Here is a 19,635-nt window from a genome sequence, read left to right on the forward strand (position 1 = left end):
TTTTGGGATAACAACTGTCATAAAAAATTCTTTTGATCCAAATGCAAAGAGAGTTTTTCTTAAAAGTATTTAATAGGCTTAAAAAACTATTGACAGGTGGGCAGCCCGGGTGGCTCAGGGGTTTAGCGCTGCCTTCAGCCCAGGGCGTGATCCTGGAGACCCGGGATCGAGTCCCACTTCAGGCTCCCTGTGTGGAGCCTGCTTCTCCCTCTGCCTGTGACTCTGCCTCTCTCTCTATATGTCTCTCATGAATAAATAAATAAAGTCTTAAAAAAAAAAAAAACTACTGATAGGGATACAAAGAAGTTTTAAAGAGAAGACAAGGAAATTGATAGGGTACCATCAAAATCCCCTGCTCAGTCTATATACATTTACCCAGACCAAATCCATCTCTTCTCTTTGCCCATGTGACACTGAGTAAACTGAGAGAACTAGATTTAAGGGACAAATCATTTTTTCTTATTTTATTATTATTTTTCTTTTTAGGATTTTACTTATTTATTCATGAGAGACACACAGAGAGAGGCAGAGACACAGGCAGAGGGAGAAGCAGGCTCCATGCAGGGAGCCCGATGTGGGATTCGATCCCGGGTCTCCAGGATTACACCCTGGGTTGAAGGCAGGCTCCAAACCGCTGAGCCTCCCAGGGATCCTGAGACAAATCTTTTTTTTTTTTTTTTTAAATCATTTAAAAAAAAACAAAACCGTTTCATTTAGATATAATCCTCATGTCATACAATTCACCCATTGTATATGGTTCAAATGTTTTTAGTGTATTCACAGATACACGCAATCATCAACATAGTCAGTGTTAGAATGTTTCACCGTATTTCACCAGAAACCTATGTCCTTTAGCTCTCATTCCTCTCATTCCCTGCCTCTCCAGTCCCCCTAATCCTAAACAACCATGAATCTACTTTCTATCTCAATGGATTTCCCTATTTGGGATATTTCATATATATGGAATCTTAGAATTTATGGTCTTTTGTGTCTGGCTTCTTTCATTTGGCATATTTTCAAGGTTCATCCAAGTTGTAGCATGTGTCATAACTTTCTTTCTATGCTGTAATAATATCCCATTGTATGTATATACTATATTCTGTTTATCTATTCACCTGTTCATGAACACTTGGGTTCCAGCAGCATGGGAGACGAGGATGATGCCTATGAATCCTCTCCTGCTACAAATACAAGGATTAGTCCTGGATAAAATATACACATATTCCTAGTAAATTATACTTTACATTCATAAAGTTGATTGTTTTAAGTTGGATAAAAAAGCCCACATAACTCCTTTTCTTTTTAATACGTAACTAGGTTTAAAAGAATGAAATGCAGACCCTTGGTATCAGAAATATAGAGAAAGACAGAACCCAAGTGGTAAAAAGCAGCTGATGCAGGAGTCTGGGCTGGATCCCAGTATGAGGGGCTGAGGGCCACAGTAAATGCCCAGGAGCTCAGAGATGTGTGCTCAGTGCTGGGCTGGAAGTGCTAAGGAAGGAGGCCCTCTTTCCTAGGCTTCACTGGCAGGGTAACAATGACAGGTCAGGGCCGTGTGGAGAGTGAGGTGGACGGGGTGAACCCAACACTTGCATGGCCCAAGAACTGAAGCCTGAGAAAATAATATAAAATCAAGGCCCTTGACCAGTGAAACCCCAGGGGGGCTCGCAGAAAGAAACTTCATAGTCTTCTGTACTGTGCCAACATCTTTATCACCAACGGCTCACAGGACCCCCACAGAAAACCAGGAAAACGAGTTCAGTTCCTTCACAAAGTATTACAGGCCATTGGGAGAAATAAACATTATGCAGAGCTGCAACACCCAGAAACTGCATATTTACACCATCACTGAGGACGTTGTAATATGTCTAACTTTCTGGAAATGGAGGTCTTTTATACGTGTGTATTGGCCAACTTTTGTGTGATTAACTCTGGTACTTTTGTATAAAAGTAATATTTCAGTACTGATACTTTGCTTTTTTTTTTTTTCTATTCTCCTGGTTTAAAATGCTATTATTCAAATTTCCTGATAATACTTAGTTGTCCTCAATCTCAGGACCTTGCTGTGTTTTTCTTCTCCCATCACAGTTTTATTTAATTTATAATCTCTTTTTTTAGAAAGGCCTGAGGCAAGTATGGGCAGAGGTAGGAAGTAGCACAAAAGGAAGGATCAGAAGCCTTCTTGATTCTGAGCTGTCCATCCTTTTCTAACGAAAGTTCATCTATTTTAAGGCTGTTCTTTAAAAACATAACAAAACAAAACAAAACAAAAACAAAATCCACGTTTACCGCCTCCTTAGTCCTGGGTGACCCTCAGGACAAAACTCCTGTCTCTGTGCAAACGGACGTGAGTTCCTGGCCCCTTCAGTTGATTTCTGGAGTTGGATGCTCCTGGAGACACCACACAGCTCAGAATCTGTGATTCCTCATGAGTGTGTAACTGCTGGATCGGGGGCAAACCAAAGCCTGCCACAACCAGGAAGGGCAGGGAAGAAGGAAGTTACATGGAATGGACCTTGGTAGGACCCATGAGGTAATGATGTCCCCAAGGTCAAGGGGACCACGGAGGCAGATGGCGTGGCCAGTCCACCACTAGGCCTGTCGAACTGCTCGCTCCCAAACCAGCCCTCCAACAAATGCATTTCCGTCTCTCCACTTCCCTCCTCAAGAGACATAGGAGGAATCTCTGTGGGCATTTCCCCTTCATTACAAAGCTGTCCTGAGTAGCATTGTTTAAGTGGGGTAAGGGGGGTAGCACGCTTAGGCTTTTTTTTACAATGGCGTAATCTAAGAAGACGGGGAAAAAGCCTTGGTCCAAAGGCCTTGGTCCCATGATGCAGCAGTACAAGAGATGGCTGAGGCTGGGCTTTATGGGTCCACTGGACCCCCAGGGAGAGCCAGATGTTATTTTGGGGAGATTGGAGTCCCTTCCTAGCAGCCACATTAACTGAACTTCCATTTCCAGACCTTCGTGCCTTCCCTGACTTCCCCATATCCATCCCGGCACCTTCTGCTCATCCAATCTTCCTTACCCCTCTCCCCTACTTTGTTTTTAGCAGGTATCATCACTCACACTCATGTGACTATGATCTGAGCCCCTCCAGAATATCTCTGACAGTCCCAGGACTTTGGCTTCCTCATCTCTGCACCCAGCACCAGTACTGTGCTATTTGTTCGGTGAATGAGCAAGAATCTTCCCAGCAGGTTACTTCCCAGCAGGTCGCACGTTGGGTACCACTGTGGACCATGATGGGGAGCCATCGCCTGGGGTTGGAGCCATCCTTTTAATGATTGCCGAGCCTCTGTAGGCAACACATCCCCTGGAATCCTTCCAACAGCTGCCCCACTTTCCCCAAGACCCTGAACAATTCTCTTCATCTCTGTTCACACAGCACATTGGTAACCTGCCCCGGGGACTGTCATCTGCTCCCCAGGACCTGGCTGGACACACTTTGCCTCCCAGAAAAGGAATGTGACCTGCCCAGTGGGGGCGGTGGTCCAGGGGGAGCTGCCTGTCTAGTGATCTGAAGCTCTGCAGTGAGCCTCTAGCCAGTTTCTTTCAGATCTAGTAGACTCTTCCTGGCCCAGAATCTTCTGGAACATTGCAGGAGTCCATCCTCAATCTGCTTTTCATAGTACATACTTACAAGGGATCCGGGTCTTGGGATATTCTCCATTCCAAACTCAAAGTTTTTGAACTTCTATCTGCTGGCTGGGAGAAAAGGAAAAAAATAAATAAACATTAATCAAAATAAGGATGACGGATGAATCAGTCTTCCCATCTTGCTCACAGATATTGCTGTTTCAGCTGGCCCTGATTGGTTCTCTGGTAAATTAGATGTGATATCTGTAAATTAAATAATTTCTCAGCACATGGAGGCTGGCTTTGCTAAAAGAAAGTGATTCAGGAGATCGAGGAGAACCCTCAGGAGCTTTTATAACCCAGCTGGGCAGTCAGGCACGGCCACAGCTGCGGTCTCCTGCTGGTTACGCGGTTCGAGAGGTTGGGGACATGGGGACATTAAATACCATAGGGCAAGGATCCCTGGGGACGATTTGGGAGGCGGACTATCATAGAGTGGAATTCAGGGATTTGTTTTGTGACTTATGGAAAATTTTATATTCGGCAAATGGAAAAATTTACCAATTTTAATCAATTTAGGCTTTACCCATATAAAGCAAGCGGTATTAAAACAAATTAAATACCAGGTGGTAGCAAACAAGTTGTGTCGAGGCATTTTCACCATCATGATAATGGAATAATAAAATTATTCAATATGAATACACAACAGGGAGATTTAAAATTTGCATGTACATCAGTTAATGCTTGGATATAGGAATATCGTAGGGATAAATTAACTTCCACATATTTAAAATCTTCTATCAAGAACACCCTGCATTTATCTCAGTGTTGGATATGCTCTAAGTTTTCTTTTTTCCCTTAAAAAAAAAAAGATCGCAGTTCCTCCCACTCTGATTTATTTTAGACTTGGGCTCATAGATTTGGTCTTCGCTTGTTTACAAGCAGATGTTTGCCTTACAGCGGTGTCATCAGTTTGCACACCCATTTTGTGAAGTCCAGTTGAGGCTCTAGCCGGTTTTTAAAGGCAACAGTAAATGGCTTGGGGAAGGAGCAAAGACAAGGTCAACACCTGGAGCAGCGCAGGGAGACAAACTTCCAGGACAGGAGCCACTGTTTGGTGACACAAGGGGTCAAACACCCTCCAGCCAGCACCTCCCAACCCCTCGCCCCTCACAGTGCCAGAGTTGCTGTTTACTGTCCTGACTTTCACAGAGCAGCAACTATTGATCACAACTGAGTGCAAACTTAAGAGGACAACAGTGTGCTCATCCGGAAGAAAACCCACGTCAAAACACGTATTGGTTGGTGTCTCCCCTTGGCGTAGGTACAAGTGCTGTGTGACCCCTGGCTTGGTTTTTCCACGCTGCTGCCCTTATCACTCATATACCCAGCAGCCATTGCAGGTCTATCCTGTAGGTCTGCAGAATTTAAGTCTCATGTGCGTTATATTTGTGACTGTTTTTGTTGACCGCTGTGTCCCTGACACCTAGAAGAATGTCTGGCATGTGATCGGCATGCAATAAATGGGTGCTGAATTGAATGCACGATGCCAATAACAGGTCATATTAGAAAACGATCACTGAAGGCAATTTGCATGGATTTTCTTCTTTAAGTAGGCACTAACATTATTCCATTTTACAGGTGAGGAAGAGCTCAGGGAGAGCAAATGAGTTGCAGAAATGGTCTCCCAGGGCCTTATGCAGATCAAGCCTCCTATCCCACACTCCGGGAAAATTGCAAAGACCAGCTAGACACTGGTCTATTCTCCAAGCAGAAACATGCTCATTGGAGAAAGGATTCGGAAACAAGGGGATCCCTGGGTGGATCAGCGGTTTAGCACTGCCTTCGGCCCAGGGCCTGATCCTGGAGTCCCTGGATCGATTCCCACGTCGGGCTCCCTGCATGGAGCCTGCTTCTCCCTCTGCCTGTGTCTCTGCCCCTCTCTCTCTGTGTCTCTCATGAATAAGTAAATAAAATCTTAAAAAAAAAAAAAGTCAGACCCAACGAGAGCAGTAAATGGTAAGAAGTAAGCCAGAGAAGCCTGCGATAAACTCTGGGTCTGAGGGAGTGGCAAGTGGCAGATAGGAAAGGATGAACACTAAGATACTGACAGGATTCTTGCTGGATGAGATTATGAATGTTTATACTTTCTATTTCCTACTTTACCTGTATTTTCTAATTTTTCCCTAACGAGTAAGTATCACTTTTGTATTAAGAAAAACAATTTGTCTTAGGAGATTTTCTCTTAAAAACTGAAAAACACCGGGTACCTGGGTGGCTCAGTCCATTAGGGGTCCGACTGGGTTTTGGCTCTGGTCATGGTCTCAGGGTTGTGAGATGGAGCTCTGCCTGTGCTCTGCCCTGGGTGTGGGACTCTCTCTCCCTTTCTGCCCCTCCTCCTACTCATGCTTGTTCTCTCTCTCTCTCTCTCTCAAAAAAAAAAAAAAAAAAAAATTGAAAAATACATTTTCTAAGGCAAGCTTTCCCCTGTCATTGCCATTTGGCTTCCCCTGTAGCAGGCTTTATATTCATTTATTTTGGTAACTTTTCAATGGTACTCTGTGTCAGCAGGTATATGGCAATATATTTATGGTTAAGGTTTAACTGAATATGGTTTTTTTTTACTTAATATGGTTTTGAGAAAATAATTTTAAATATACATATATTTATAATTACTAAAATATATATAAAATGCTATATAAAATATATATTAAGATTTTTTTTCAAACCATATTAAATTTAACCTTAACCTAAGGAGTCAGAAGTGGTGCTGAGGAAAGAAATATACCTCCGGTTACTTTTCACAACCTCCAATAAGCAGGGTCAGGACTCAGGTGAGATAAGATAGGCATTTGGCGTGTGCACAAAACTTAAGGGGGCACTGAAAAACTCAGCAATCAAGATAAATATTTTACTTCAATATTTTAAAAATCAAAATTGTGCAAGAAACTCATGAGAAGCAAAATATCAAAATTTTGAATAAAAACAGAACCAGTAAAAGGGTGGGAGGACAGATCCCAGTTACATGGGGCTGAAACTTATAATTGCAGGTATTACAGGGTTTTTCCTTCAGCGTCCGTGGTTCTTGGTCACACTGCTTCCAAGAATGAAGAGGTGGACAAGACGAAGAGCGGTGGGCAGCAAAGCAAAGTTTATTGAGTGATAGTACAAAGCTCCCGAAGAGGGAGGGGATGCGAGAGGGTCTCCATTGGAGTTTTTAAGTCTAGGGGTTTTTATGGGCTTGTTGGTGGGCTGTCTTAATCCAATTAACCCTCCATAAGCCTGTCCCCCAGTCAGGTTTTTGTCATCCACCTGTCCCATGGGGAAGGGTGGAGGGCTCCTTCCACAGTCATGTAAAATCCTTTTAAGGGTGGTTTCCTCTTAGGTCAGGGGCCCGTTGTCCCCGGCTGTGTCTCTTCTAATTACCCTTCATTACAGGGTGGTGGAGAGGGAAATTTTGGAAAACCTCCATCATGTTTCTTTCACACGGCAGTTGTAAAAGATGTATTATGGGTTTGCACTTGCAAGTGCAGGAAGCTAATAAACTCTATTTCACATAATTACCCTAAAAGAAAAATCTTCCTTTCCACATGAGCCTCTTTCTTCAGAACATTTCACAACATGGCATCTGGCTTCTGGAGAATGTCATTAAGAGAGAGAGCCAGAGAGTGTCAACAGAAGGCCTAACATGGAAGTGGCGTCCTATCGCTATTCAGTAGGGAGGGGGCCCTGGGCTCTACCCACACTCCAGAATAAGAGATTACATAGAACTGGAGCACATCACAATATGCAACCACGAAATCTGCCACTTTGGCATGAGGATTATTTTGAGCCGAAGAAAATTAAGAAATAGTAGACAAAGGAAAAAAGCTCTCTGCCCTCCCCCTGTCTGGCTAGAAGCATCATATAAATTTCTATTTGTAAAGCTGTTTTCCTCTCCTTACCAGGAAGAGGCAACTCTTAGACTCTCAATCCCTGGAGATGACTCTAGATTCCCATCAGCTCAGACAGCAACGGAGGAATCTATATAACTAACCTTACTATAGCAACACTATTTTCTGCTGGTTTTCCCTGTACATTTACCTTCCCGCGTTTGCCACCTCTAAAAGGGTTTATTCCTGGGACACCTGGGTGGCTCAGCAGTTGAGTGTCTGCCTTTGGCTCAGGACGTGATCCTGGAGATTCAGGATCGAGTCCTGCATTGGCCTCCCTGCAGGGAGCCTGCTTCTCCCTCTGCCTGTGTCTCTGCCTCTCTCTCTGTGCCTGTCATGACTAAATAAATAAAACTTTAAAAAAAAAATAAAAGGGTTTATCCTTTTTCCTTTGTCTTGTCACTTCTCTTATTGTTCTTTGTTAAGAACAAAGATAAGAGGATGTTAAGTCCAAGTTCTAACCACTGACCGTCCCTGTGAGTTACTCATCACTGAGTTTCTCCCCCGTGAATGAGTGCTGCACGTTTCTTTTCTCCTATTAATCCATCTTTTGTCAGCTTAATTTCCAGAGCCCCAAGTGCAGAACCTAGTAATTTAGAAGAAAAGTTTTCTCCTTCTCCCTATAGCCTGAACATCAGGAAGCAGGATTCCTGGGAGTTAAGCGGGAGCTGTGGTGCTGTGGATGCTGGCCTTGTAGCACAGCACTGGCTCAGTGCAAGGGCGGGCCACAGAGATATCCTGGAAGCCAAGCTGACGGCAGACGTCTAGAAATAATACCTTACATAGACATGCAAGTCATTGCACACCCACCACCTAAACATACTCCATTAAATTGGAAGATGTGTCCCCAACTTGTTCACCCCTCATCTGGATCCCAAAGTGCTACTGGACACTCCAACACCACCTCACACAAATGGTCTTAACTAACTGTGGTTAAAATTCCTTACCTCTGCGAATTTATGCTATATGTTGGCAAATGGAACTCCAATAAAAACATATACAATAGTAATAATAGTAATAATTTCAAAAAATTTTTATGAATGCACAACTGTGAATACATCAGGAGGGGGTCAAAGAACACAAGCTTCAGAAGCTTCACTGTAAATCTGTCTCAGAGCCAAAGTCACCATTACCGACTAGGTTGATCCAAAAAAATGTCACAAAGGAAGTAAAATTTGGACATTGCCTTAAAGACCAGGTCATGGGCAGCCCCAGTGGCCCAGTGATTTAGCGCCGCCACCTTCGGCCCAGAGCATGATCCTGGAGACCCAGGATCGAGTCCGACGTCGGGCTCCCTGCATGGAGCCTGCTTCTCCCTCTGCCTGTGTCTCTGCCTCTCTTTCTCTCTGTGTCTCTCATGAATAAATAAATTAAAAAAAAAAAAGACCAGGTCATTTCAAAAAGTGGAGGTGGGGGCAGGATGTTCCAGGCAATGAGAAGAGCAAAGGCACTTTTTTCTTTTTTAAGATTTTATTTATTTATTTGAGAGACAGAGAGCATGTGAGAGAGCACAAGCAGGGGGAGGGGCAGAGAGAGGGAGAAGCAGGTTTCCTGCTGAGCAGGGACCCCCCCCCCCCACCCAACACAGGGCTGGATCCCAGGACCTGAGATCATGACCTGAGCTGATGGCGGACACTTAACTGACTGAGCCATCGAGGTGCCCTGCAATAGCACTTTTAAGGGAAGAAATTTTAGAAAAGCACTGGTTTTAAAATGTGATAGTGATAATGGTGGTGATGGTGATGATGTTGATCATGGTGATGATAAGGGTGACGGTGATGATGATGATGATGATGCTGGCGATGATGATCATGGTGATGGTGATGATGGTGATGATGGTGATGATGATGATCATGGTGATGGTGATGATGATGTAATTGTTTTGCTGTGGAGTCCTTTCCTCAAACAGTATGTTGGGGAATCTCAATAATGTAAAATGCGTAAAGGTACAGTTTCTCAGCTAGATTTGGAGCAGAAGGCACAGAGCCCTGTTGTCTCAGCTCACATCAGCCCAGGGGGCCCCCAGAAGAATTCTGCAGAAAATAACTCATTAAGGTGAATAGATAAGAGGGGATGCAAAAGTGGTTGGAGTCGGATTATTTCTGGGTAAGGAGTTTGGACCCTACTTGGGAGACGGATGTGGATGGTGTCAAAGCAGAGAGCGGGTAAGATTCCTCCATCAGGGCTGCGCCAAGGGACTGGAGGAGGTCATGCTAGATGACTCACGGGGATAGGGAAAGGACAAGACGGCCCCACTATAACAAAAGGAAGAATGGGTGGAGGAGTAAGAGCAGGCAGCCAAAGGTAGCCAACGAGAGGGAAGAGTCAAGTGTTATAATGAACCCAATTTTTAGATATTAATCCTACGAATGCTTTATATTTTTAAGATTATGGCAAAATAAACATAACACAAAATTTATCTGCAGGTGCTTTAAAATATATACAACTTGGGGATCCCTGGGTAGCGCAGCGGTTTAGCGCCTGCCTTTGGCCCAGGGCGCGATCCTGGAGTCCCGGGATCGAATCCCACGTCGGGCTCCCGGTGCATGGAGCCTGCTTCTCCCTCTGCCTGTGTCTCTGCCTCTCTCTCTCTGTGTGTGTGACTATCATAAATAAATAAAAATTAAAAAAATATATATATACAATAAAAAGATACTTGCACAAGACAAAGGATTCAAACAGTACAAAAGGATCTGCAATAAAAGTGTTTTCCTCCCACCTCCTGTCCCAGTCCTTTAGCTTCACTCCCCAGAGGCAACCCCTGCAGCAGGATTTTTCCGGAAAAACATCATCCATAAACAAACAGATATATGTTTTGCATATTTTTTAAAGATTTATTTATTTATTTATTTATTTATTTATTTATTTATTTATTTATTTATTTATGATAGACAGAGAGAGAGAGAGAGAGAGGCAGAGACATAGGCAGAGGGAGAAGCAGGCTCCATGCAAGGAGCCCGATGCAGGACTTGATCCCGGGTCTCCAGGATCACACCCTGGGCTAAAGGCAGGCGCCAAACCGCTGAGCCACCCAGGGATACCCTGCATATATTTTTCCACGTAAAACTTTTGTCCTTTTTTTTGTTCATTTGTTCATATTTTTTCACTGAACAAACTAACCACATTTGTTCTTTGGAGGAAACGGATGGGCAGGAGAAAGCAGAAGAGTAAACTTCAGCACAACTTCCAGATGACTGGAGAGAAAGCGGAGAGGGAGGAAGCAGCCAAGCTCTGAAGTCGGATCTGGAGCCAAATGCTGGCTCTGCCACCGGCTCGTTGATATCCTTGGGCACATTCCTTGGCCCCTTTGAGGCTCCATTTATTCTCTTTCAAAATTATTATAATAATGCCTTCCTGTTAGGAGACCCTGGGCTGCGACCAGCAGAAAGCTCAATTAAATTGGCTTAAATCAAAATGCTGTGGGGTAAGAGGTCCAAAGACAGGGTCTCATGGTTCTCGGTGGTAGAAGGGGGTTTGGAAACAAGAGTATGGATTTTTCGATCGTCCCATTTCTGGAGCAGCTACTGGCATTTTGAGCGTAGGGTTCATGGATGTTAAAGACCTTAAAATGTTTGCTGCAGATGGTCGCAGCAACCCCCTGCCCTGCTCACAATGCCCATAGCCTTCCCACCGAGAAGCGTCAACTGAGCAACTCCGCCACAGAACCATGTCAACCTCCCATCTCCCACGCTCAGCACCTCACCTCTGTCGCGAGGTAGTTGTGATTATTGTGGGTCCGGGGACTAAGTGATTCTGCATCATCTCCTGCTCTCTCTTGGGAAAAGGCAAACATCCCTTGGAAGCTTCCTCTGACTTCTCCCTCACGTCTTACTGGCCGGGTCACTCGCACATTCCTCAAGCAGTCGTGGGCCGGATGGGGGTTCCTCCGAGATCAGACGGATGCCTACTGTGGAGGGGAGTAGGGGAAAGGTGTGTGTGGGAGAGGCAGGACACCTGGCAGAAGGGAGGAAGAGGGGTGGGGGGGTGGCCAGCCACGTGCCCACCACACTCCCTCGCAGGTGGTCACATGCCCTATTAGGAGACCAAGTCTCAGTCACGTAGTGAGAAGGCAAGAAATGTGGGTTTCTTCCCTCCTCCTTTCAAGGAAAGATGTCAAACCCAGTTGTTTCCCAAACCTTCCTGTGTTGCCTGCCACGCAGAGGAAGAAAGCAGGCAGCCTCTGGACGAGAAGGTTGAGAGGGCAAATGAGGGGCTTCCTTCTAGAAGCTGACGAAGCTCCGTGGAGCCACGCAGAAGGAGTGGGTTGGTATCAACCCTAAAGTTTCGTAGGCTTACTCAGAATTGTGTCACTTAGACCAAGAACTTCAGTTTTTGTATTTGTTTATGCTTGTGATCATGATTGGTGTTTGCAGTCATCCAAAGCCAAGTGAGAAAAGTTACTAAATGTAAGTGAAATGCCTTAAACAGGACAGAACATTGATACGAGAATAAGAAGGTCACTGAAACTTGAAGTATTGATAGGAAGTCAACTCGATCCTAGTGGGCTCTTTTTTATTTTTTTAAGATTTTATCTATTTATTCATGAGAGACAGAGAGAGAGAGAGAGAGAGAGAGAGAGAGAGGCAGAGACACAGGCAGAGGGAGAAGCAGGCCCCATGCAGGGAGCCCGATGTGGGACTCGATCCCGGGTCTCCAGATCATGCCCTGAACCAAAGGCAGACGCTCACCCTGAGCCACCCAAGCGTCCCTTGTTTTTTTCTTTTTTTTTTTTTAAGCCAAAAGCAGGGCAGCCTGGGTGACTCAGTGGTTTAGCATCGCCTTCAGCCCAGGGTGTGACCCCAGAGTCCCGGGATCGAGTCCCACGCTGGGCTCCCTGCATGGAGCCTGCTTCTCTCTCTGCCTGTGTCTCAGCCTCTCTCTCTCTCTCTGTGTCTCTCATGAATAAATAAATCTTAAAAAAAAAAAAAAAGCCCAAAGCAACATGACTTGTCTCCAGTGGATCCCAGAGGGGGCTGTGCCGGGCCCACTCATGAAGGCTGAATCCTGGCTGAACGGACTCGGCCCTGGATAACTAGAGTGGTTCTTTGAACCTTCGAGGCCTCCAAGAGTCCATAGTGTGGCGGTCACCATCCCGGTGGGCCGGGTGGGGGTGTGCGATGGTGGCAGCAGCTCCTGACACATGGTGCGGAGCAAGTGGGGGCCTCTCAGAGATCACCCAGCACCCCCTCCACGGGTGGCCCACGGCTCTGGTTAAGTAAATCATTCGAATCTCACGTGGCTTTATTTCCCCACTTTTGAAACAAGTCAGTTGTCCAATAAGGCCTCTTTGAGCTCCTTGGCTCTGTTAGAGGGCCCACATAAGAAAGAAAAATGAACCAGGCGAGCAGGGTAACGGTTTTTTTTTTTTTTTTTTTTTTTTTTTCAAATTTATTACAGCTTCATTCCATCGCCATATTTCAGTGGTGCTGACAAAAGTGGCCTACGGTGCTACAAAATTTGATCCTTTCAAGTTGGAAGGCATTTTTCTAGGAAGTTTCCATGGCTGCATTTAAGCCCCTGAAAAATCACCGTGACTTTACCTTAATCAACCCAATCTCCTTCAAAAAGTTAAGAGTTAGGGAGGAATGGTTCTCAAATGCTCCTGCTCTTTTAAAATACTTCAAAACAAAACAAAAAATAAAATAAAATAAAATACTTCAAAACGTAAGTATTTTTGAAATACTGTAACATATTATAGATGATGTCTCTACTTAGATTCTAAGAATTAAACTGACAAAAGACGAACTTGCAAGAGGAAAGCAGAAAAAGTTCACTTCCTGTTAGTAGTGTTGTGTGAACGTGGAGGCCTTCGTTTGTAAGAAACGAAGACCGGAAGAAACAGGTAGGCCTGAGAGTTTAGGCATCATTTGAACAAAAAACAGTAAGTCAGGGTGGGGGGCAGGGAGAGGAGATGTGGCAGGACAAAGGCAAAAGGGGTCTGGGCTGAGGAGGGTAAACTGTGGGAAAGTGGCCCAGAAATACATGGGGGAAGCTAATGGAAGCCAAGAGTTATTTTAGTGGGTTTGTTTGTCCAGATGCATCTTGGTGCCAGCTCTGGCTGCGGTGATAAGAATGTTTTCCTTTTCCTGGTGCAGGAAATTTATGCCCGCTTTTAGGCAGAAAGAAGGAGGCCTGAGAGCCCTTCCCCGTCCGTATCTGCTGATTCTCAGTTGTCCTCACCTCAAAATAAAATAATCCATGTGCCTGCTCTGGTCTGCACGCTTGTGTCTCCTCGGAGTTCATATGTTCAAATCTAACCCCAGTGTGGAGCTACTAGGAGGTGGGGGCTTTGGGGGGAGGTGATTGGGTCATGAGGGTGGGGCCCTTACAAGTGGGATTAGTGCCCTCATGGAAGAGACCCCAGAAAGCCCATGTGGGGCATGAACTCCATGTTCCAACCACACGAGGACACAGTGAAAAGGCAGCCGTCTGGGAAGCAGGCCCTCACCAGAAACCAAATCTGCTGGAGCCTCGATCTGGGACTTCCATAGCCTCCAGGACTGTGAGGAGCAGTCTGCTGCTCGTAAGCCACCCAGGCTATGCTTTTCCGTTATAGCATCCAAGACAGACCAAGCCAAAGCCGAGGTGGCATATTTTGGGTGGTATGCTCTGATCGCCTTCAGTTTCCTGTTACGTAAATAATATCAGCCTATTTACTGAACAGTCTAACCATCAAAAAAGAAAACCACTAGCAATCAAGGAAGGGTATTATCTTACGGGGAAAAAAAAAAAAAAAAAGAGTTGACTGTGAGGCACAGTCTCAAAGACTAAGAATTTGTGCCTTGAGTGACAAATCTGAACAACTCTCTTTTCTTCTTTGTCAGCCTGCACATCCAAAAAATTAGATTCTCTTAAGTCCTTTCTCATTTGTCTTGTTCTATCACAGGTTGGTGGTTTTAAAACACACCGGCAACATCTTGGACGCTCTTCCATCAAGTGGGATCTAATTCCTGTCTCTGGACACACTGGCGTTCGTGCGAGACTCACTTCTGAGGAGGACAATGTAGCAGAAGAGGCACTGGGAGGCTTCCGAGACTGGGCCGTAAGTCACGCAGCATCTGCCTCTCTCTAAGCAAACAGGTCGCAAGACTGGCCCTGGGCCACTCTGCTGGCGGTCACACAGGGCTGCCTGAGGACCCCCGAGTCCAACCATCTGATCTTCCGAGTCCCAGCATCAGATGACCCCGGCCCCAGCCTTCCAGTTGCCATGACTGGAGCCCTCCCCACCTTGCGGATTCATGCAGAAAATAAATGTGGTTGTTATTTTAATAAGCAATTATGTTGGGGGGGGGGTGCCGTGGAGCAGCAGGTAACCGGGATAGATGGTAAGGCTGGGAGCCTCTCAATGCCTGCAGTAAACATTTTCGCAGCCGAGGCATGTGATATTTAAAGGTGGACCAGACACATTTCAGTGGGGTGGCCTACATTTTAAAGTTATTTTGCGGGGCACCTGGGTGGCTCAGTCGGTTAGGTGTCCGCCTTCTGCTCGGGTCATGGTCCCAGGGTCCTGGGATGGAGCCCACATTGGGCTCCCTGCTCAGCTCTGTTCTCCCTCTTCCCTCCCACCCTGTCCCCTGCCCTTGTGCTCTCTGTCTCAAATACATAAAATCTTTTTTAAAAATAAAGTCTCATTTAAAAAAATAGTTATTTTGCATCATTTAATGATTGACTTCAGGCATCCAGATCCTTGTGTGGAGGAGACCTGGGCCCTGTCCTGGGTGGAAACTCAGGGGAAACGGAGCCTGGGGCCTGAGGCCACCCACTGTGTCCACATCTTTCAGGAGCCGCGAGAGTACCCCACAGTCCCCGTGGGCCCCAAGTGGAGTGCTTACCTCTCCCGCTTCTGAAGTCTTCCCGTGGCTTCTGAGCGACAGAGCTGTTTCCTGACTGCTCATAGAGCATGAGTCCCTCTGCGGGCTCATCCTTCTCCTCCTGGGCCATAGGTGCCAGCTAGAGCCGCTGAGAGCTCGGTCCTGGGCCCTCGTCCTCTTCTCAGCTCGAGATCTGTCCATCCTCTGTGGTGTAATAAAAATATGTAGTACGCCTTTGTCACCGGTCCTGGCACGGAACTCCTACAACCCTGGAAATTTCCTGAGGGGTGGGAGTGCCTTATCTTATGAGCCCCTTTGGATCACACCTATTTACACTAATGAGATGATTTAGGGTAGGGCCTCCAGGTGGCCTCAGGATAGTCCAGGGAGGGGGAGGAGGGGCCTGGAGACTGAGCTCCAGGAAAGCTCTTGAACAAGAAGCTTCAGAGAGCTTCCAGGTTGGTGAACACAGTGCTGGGAGGGGGTACACAGCGAGGGCTTGGACGCTCTGAACTCCTTCCCCCACATCTGTTTCATTTCACTGGTCCTGAGCTCTCTCCTTCATACAATGGATAAGCTGGTAAATACGGGTGAAGGGTTTTCCCGTGTTGGGGAGGAAACACTTTTCCTCTACCCTGTTAGGTTCAGTGACCAGAGCCTGCTGGTCCTGACAAAGACAGATTAACAGGAGAAAAGGTTTATCTCATATGCACAAAGGTGCTTCACTAGAAAGGAGTGAAAACCCAAAAAGCTGTTAGGCCACGGAGCTGAGAGACCACCTTACCAAAGGGTGATAAATTGTGGAAAAGTGACAGAGGAAAACGTGCCTGGGCTTCTAGGGGCAGTAATTGTGGGAAGGTAAATATACAGGGGAAATGAATGGACAATAAAGGTTATTGTCAGGTTTATGTGGGTTATGTAAGTTTACACAGACTTAAGTCAGCATCATCTCCAGGGTCATTTCTGGTGATTAAGAAACACGTGGGAAACACGTTTATAAGTGGATATTTATTATGCTACTTTTACAAGGGAAAATTATGCCCCGCTTTAGGCAAAAAAGTGGAAGGACAGAGATCTTGAGCCTGTTGTCTTTAATTGCTTTTGAAAAATAAGCCTTACGATGAAGTAGCATATTTGGGAGAGCCTATTCTTATCCCTTTCACCTGAGTCCTATGAGCCATTCCGGTGGACTGCTGAACCTGAAAGGGCAGACTGTGGGGACCCCAAATCTGTAGTTGGCTGGGCCACAGTGCGATGGCCTGGGCACATCACTTGCAGCTGGCATCTGAGAGGGGGCAGTCCCACAGGAGTGAGCCCTTTAACCTGCTGGATCTGATACTACATCTGGGTAGTTGCAAACAGACTTCAACTGTTGGTGTCAGAGAACTGGTGTCAGAAAGAACCAGAGAATCTACTAAGCTCAAAATGCCCCAGGGGCACCTGGGCGCCTCAGTGGTTGAACGGTTGACGTCTCCCTTTGGCTTAGGTCGTGACCCCGGGGTCCAAGGATTGAATCCCCATTGGGCTCCCAGCAGGGAGCCTGCTTCTCCCTCTGCCTGTGTCTCTGCCTCTCTCTCTGTGTCTCATGAATAAATAAAATCTTTTTAAAAAGTGCCCCAAATGGGATTCATGATCTTGCCGTCCCTCTATTCCTTCTCTTGATGGTCCCTGCCCCAGGGAACCCTAGTGCCTCTGGTAACTGCTCACATCTAAATCCTCAAGGCATCTCCCCTCCCCCCTCCCCCTATAAGGGTCCATAAGCACAGCATGCTGGCTTCACCCCTAAATAGCTCTTAGATATGTCCACCCACCACCGTCACCATTCATTCCTCTTGACCTAAGCATGATCACCTTTCATTTGAAAGACTGTGATAGTCTCCTAAGAGTCACACCCACAGTGCCTCTGTCCCCCACAAACTGCTGTTCATTCTGCTTCCAGAATGAGCTTTCAAAACTTAAAATCTGGTTAGTCACACCTATGATTCAAAATCCTTCAGCGATTTCTCAATCCTCAAGGCCCCGAGCGGCCGGCCCCTTCCTACCCCTGCATCCTCAACGCTCCAACCTTGCGCCCTGCACGAGCCTGAGAGTGAGGCCTCCTTGAGCCCCACTCCTTAGGCCCCTCACCTTCCTTGGTCCCCGTCCTGCCGTGGGCACATGCCCTGGTGAGGGTAGTAGCCAGAGCACTAACTCAAGATCCTTTTATATCCTCCAAATAGTTTGCAAATTTTGTGTTTAACTCCATCATATACAAATGTTCACCGAAATGTAAAGGCAACGTCGCCTCCTCCAAGGACGTGTTGCAAAAGGCCCCCAGGCTATGGGGGCGCCTCGCAGGCTCCAGGTCGGCGCGCACCTGCCGACTCGGCTCGGCTGCTCGCGGGCCCTCCCGGCCGGACCCCCCCCCACCGCCCCCGGGAGAACGCGCGAGGTCAGCGTCCCCGACCGCCCGGGGCCCCGCAGGCCCGCTCCTTCCCCGGAGCCTGGCTCTGCCCGGGCAGGTCCGCACGGGGGCGCGCGCAGCCCCGAGCCGGCCTCACACCTCCGGGAGCACGGAGGCCCGGGACGGCCCAGCCCCTCGGGGGCGCTGACCCGCTGCCGCCCGGGGCCGCGCCCCCGCCCCCGCCCCCGCCCCCCGCCGGGCCGCAGCTCCGCCGCCGCAGCCGCCGCCGCGCGCTAGGGCCCCTCGGGGCGGGCGGGGTCGGTCCCGGGGGCGGGGTCGGTCCCGGGGAGGGGCGGGGCGCTCGGGGCCGGTCCCGGGGGGCGGGGAACGGAGGGGCGGGCGGCGTCGCTCCCGAGGGCGGGGGCGGGGCGCGCGGGGGCCGGTCCCGGGGTGCGGAGGGCGCGCGGGGCGGGTCCCGGGCCTGGGCCCCCAGCGCGGCGGGCGGGGCCGGGGCCGGGGCGGGGCGGGGCCGTGCGCCCGGGGCCCGCGCTAATGGCCTCGGGCGGCTCGGGGCGCGGCCCTCAGGGCGCCCAGGGGAGCGCGCGGCGGCGAGGTCGGGGCCCGGGCGCCCCGAGGTCCGCGAGCGCAGGCGGGAGGGAGCGCTCCGCCTCCCGCGGGCTTCCCTAGTCGCGCGCCGGCCCCGGGGGCTTCCTGGAGGAGGCGACCGCGGGGCGGGACTGCGCTGCGCCCGCCGGGGCCGGGACCAGGGCAAGGACCAGGACCGGGACCAGGACCGGCACCGGGCGGGAGGAGGAGGGAGGCCCGCCCGCCCCGCCGCCGGGGGTCCCGCGGTCCGCGCTCCCCGCCCCGGGCCCTCCCCCGCCGCGGGCAGGCTCAGCCGCGAAGCCGGCCCCGCGTCCGCGCCCCCCCCGCCCGGGCCCGGCGGCCGCCGCTAAAACCCGAGGCTCCGGGGCCGGGCCGGGCCCGCGCGCTCCCGCCGAGGCCCGACGGCCGCATGGAGCCCCCCGCCGAGGAGGACGCGGCGGCCCGGCAGCGGGAGGAGCCCCCGGAGGCCCGCGGCGGCCCGCGCCCGGCGTCGGTGCCCGCGGACCGGCTCCTGCAGGCGGCGCTGCTGCGGGGGGCGCGGCCGGGCCCGGGCGCCGAGGGCGGCTGCTGCGCCAAGTGCACGAAGCGGGTGCAGTTCGCCGACGCGCTGGGGCTGAGCCTGGCGAGCGTGCGGCGCTTCAGCGAGGCCGAGGAGCCGCGGGTGCCGCCCGCCGTGCTGCTGCGCCTCGGCGGCCGCCCCCCGCGCGCCCGCGCCCCGGCGCCGCGCCCCCGCCTGCGGCCGCTCTTCCAGCTCCCGGGGCCGGGCGCGGCGGCCGAGCGCCTGCGGCGGCAGCGCGTGTGCCTGGAGCGCGTGCAGTGCTCGGCCGCCGGGGGCGCGGAGGTGACGGGCTCGGGCCGCGTGCTGGGCTGCCCGGGGCCGCGGGCCGTGGCGGTGCGCTACACCTTCACCGAGTGGCGCTCCTTCCTCGACGTGCCGGCCGAGCTGCAGCCCGAGCCCGCGGAGCCGCGGCGGCCCGAGGCGGCGTCGGGGGCGCGCGGGGACGCCGAGCCGGAGCGGGAGCCGGGGCCGGGGCCGGGGCCGGGGCCGGAGCCGGAGCCGGGCGCCGAGCGCTTCCACTTCTCGCTGAGCCTGCCGCCCGGCCTGCAGCCCGAGGCCGGGGACGCCGCCGTGCACTTCGCCGTGCGCTTCCGCTGCGCCCAGGGCGAGTACTGGGACAACAACGCGGGCGCCAACTACACGCTGCGCTTCGGGCGCCCCCCGGACGCGCCCTGAGCCCCGCACCTGCCCGCGCCCCCGGGGCCGCGCGCCCAGACGCCCCCGAGCCCCCGAGCCCGGGCCTCCTCCCGCACGAAGGTCCT

General features: G+C 50.0%; 1 protein-coding gene and 1 long non-coding RNA gene across 2 annotated transcripts; one reads left to right on the top strand and one right to left on the bottom strand.

Annotated features, from left to right (window-relative positions):
• Positions 1 to 1,945: 1,945 nt before the first annotated feature.
• Positions 1,946 to 17,709, bottom strand: LOC111094010. The gene is made up of 4 exons (XR_005384250.1): positions 17,454 to 17,709; positions 15,348 to 15,530; positions 11,219 to 11,422; positions 1,946 to 3,712 (listed from the first exon to the last, which is right to left on the bottom strand). It is a non-coding gene; the product is annotated as an uncharacterized LOC111094010 (long non-coding RNA).
• A 1,015-nt stretch (positions 17,710 to 18,724) lies between these two features.
• PPP1R3G (protein phosphatase 1 regulatory subunit 3G) lies at positions 18,725 to 19,588 on the top strand. Its single transcript, XM_038584492.1, has one exon. It carries the CDS (start codon positions 18,725 to 18,727, stop codon positions 19,547 to 19,549), a length of 825 nt encoding a protein of 274 aa, XP_038440420.1. The 3' UTR covers positions 19,550 to 19,588.
• Positions 19,589 to 19,635: the final 47 nt, after the last annotated feature.

The sequence above is a fragment of the Canis lupus genome, chromosome 35 (assembly GCF_011100685.1).
Source record: "Canis lupus familiaris isolate Mischka breed German Shepherd chromosome 35, alternate assembly UU_Cfam_GSD_1.0, whole genome shotgun sequence".
Taxonomy (NCBI): Eukaryota; Metazoa; Chordata; class Mammalia; order Carnivora; family Canidae; genus Canis; species Canis lupus.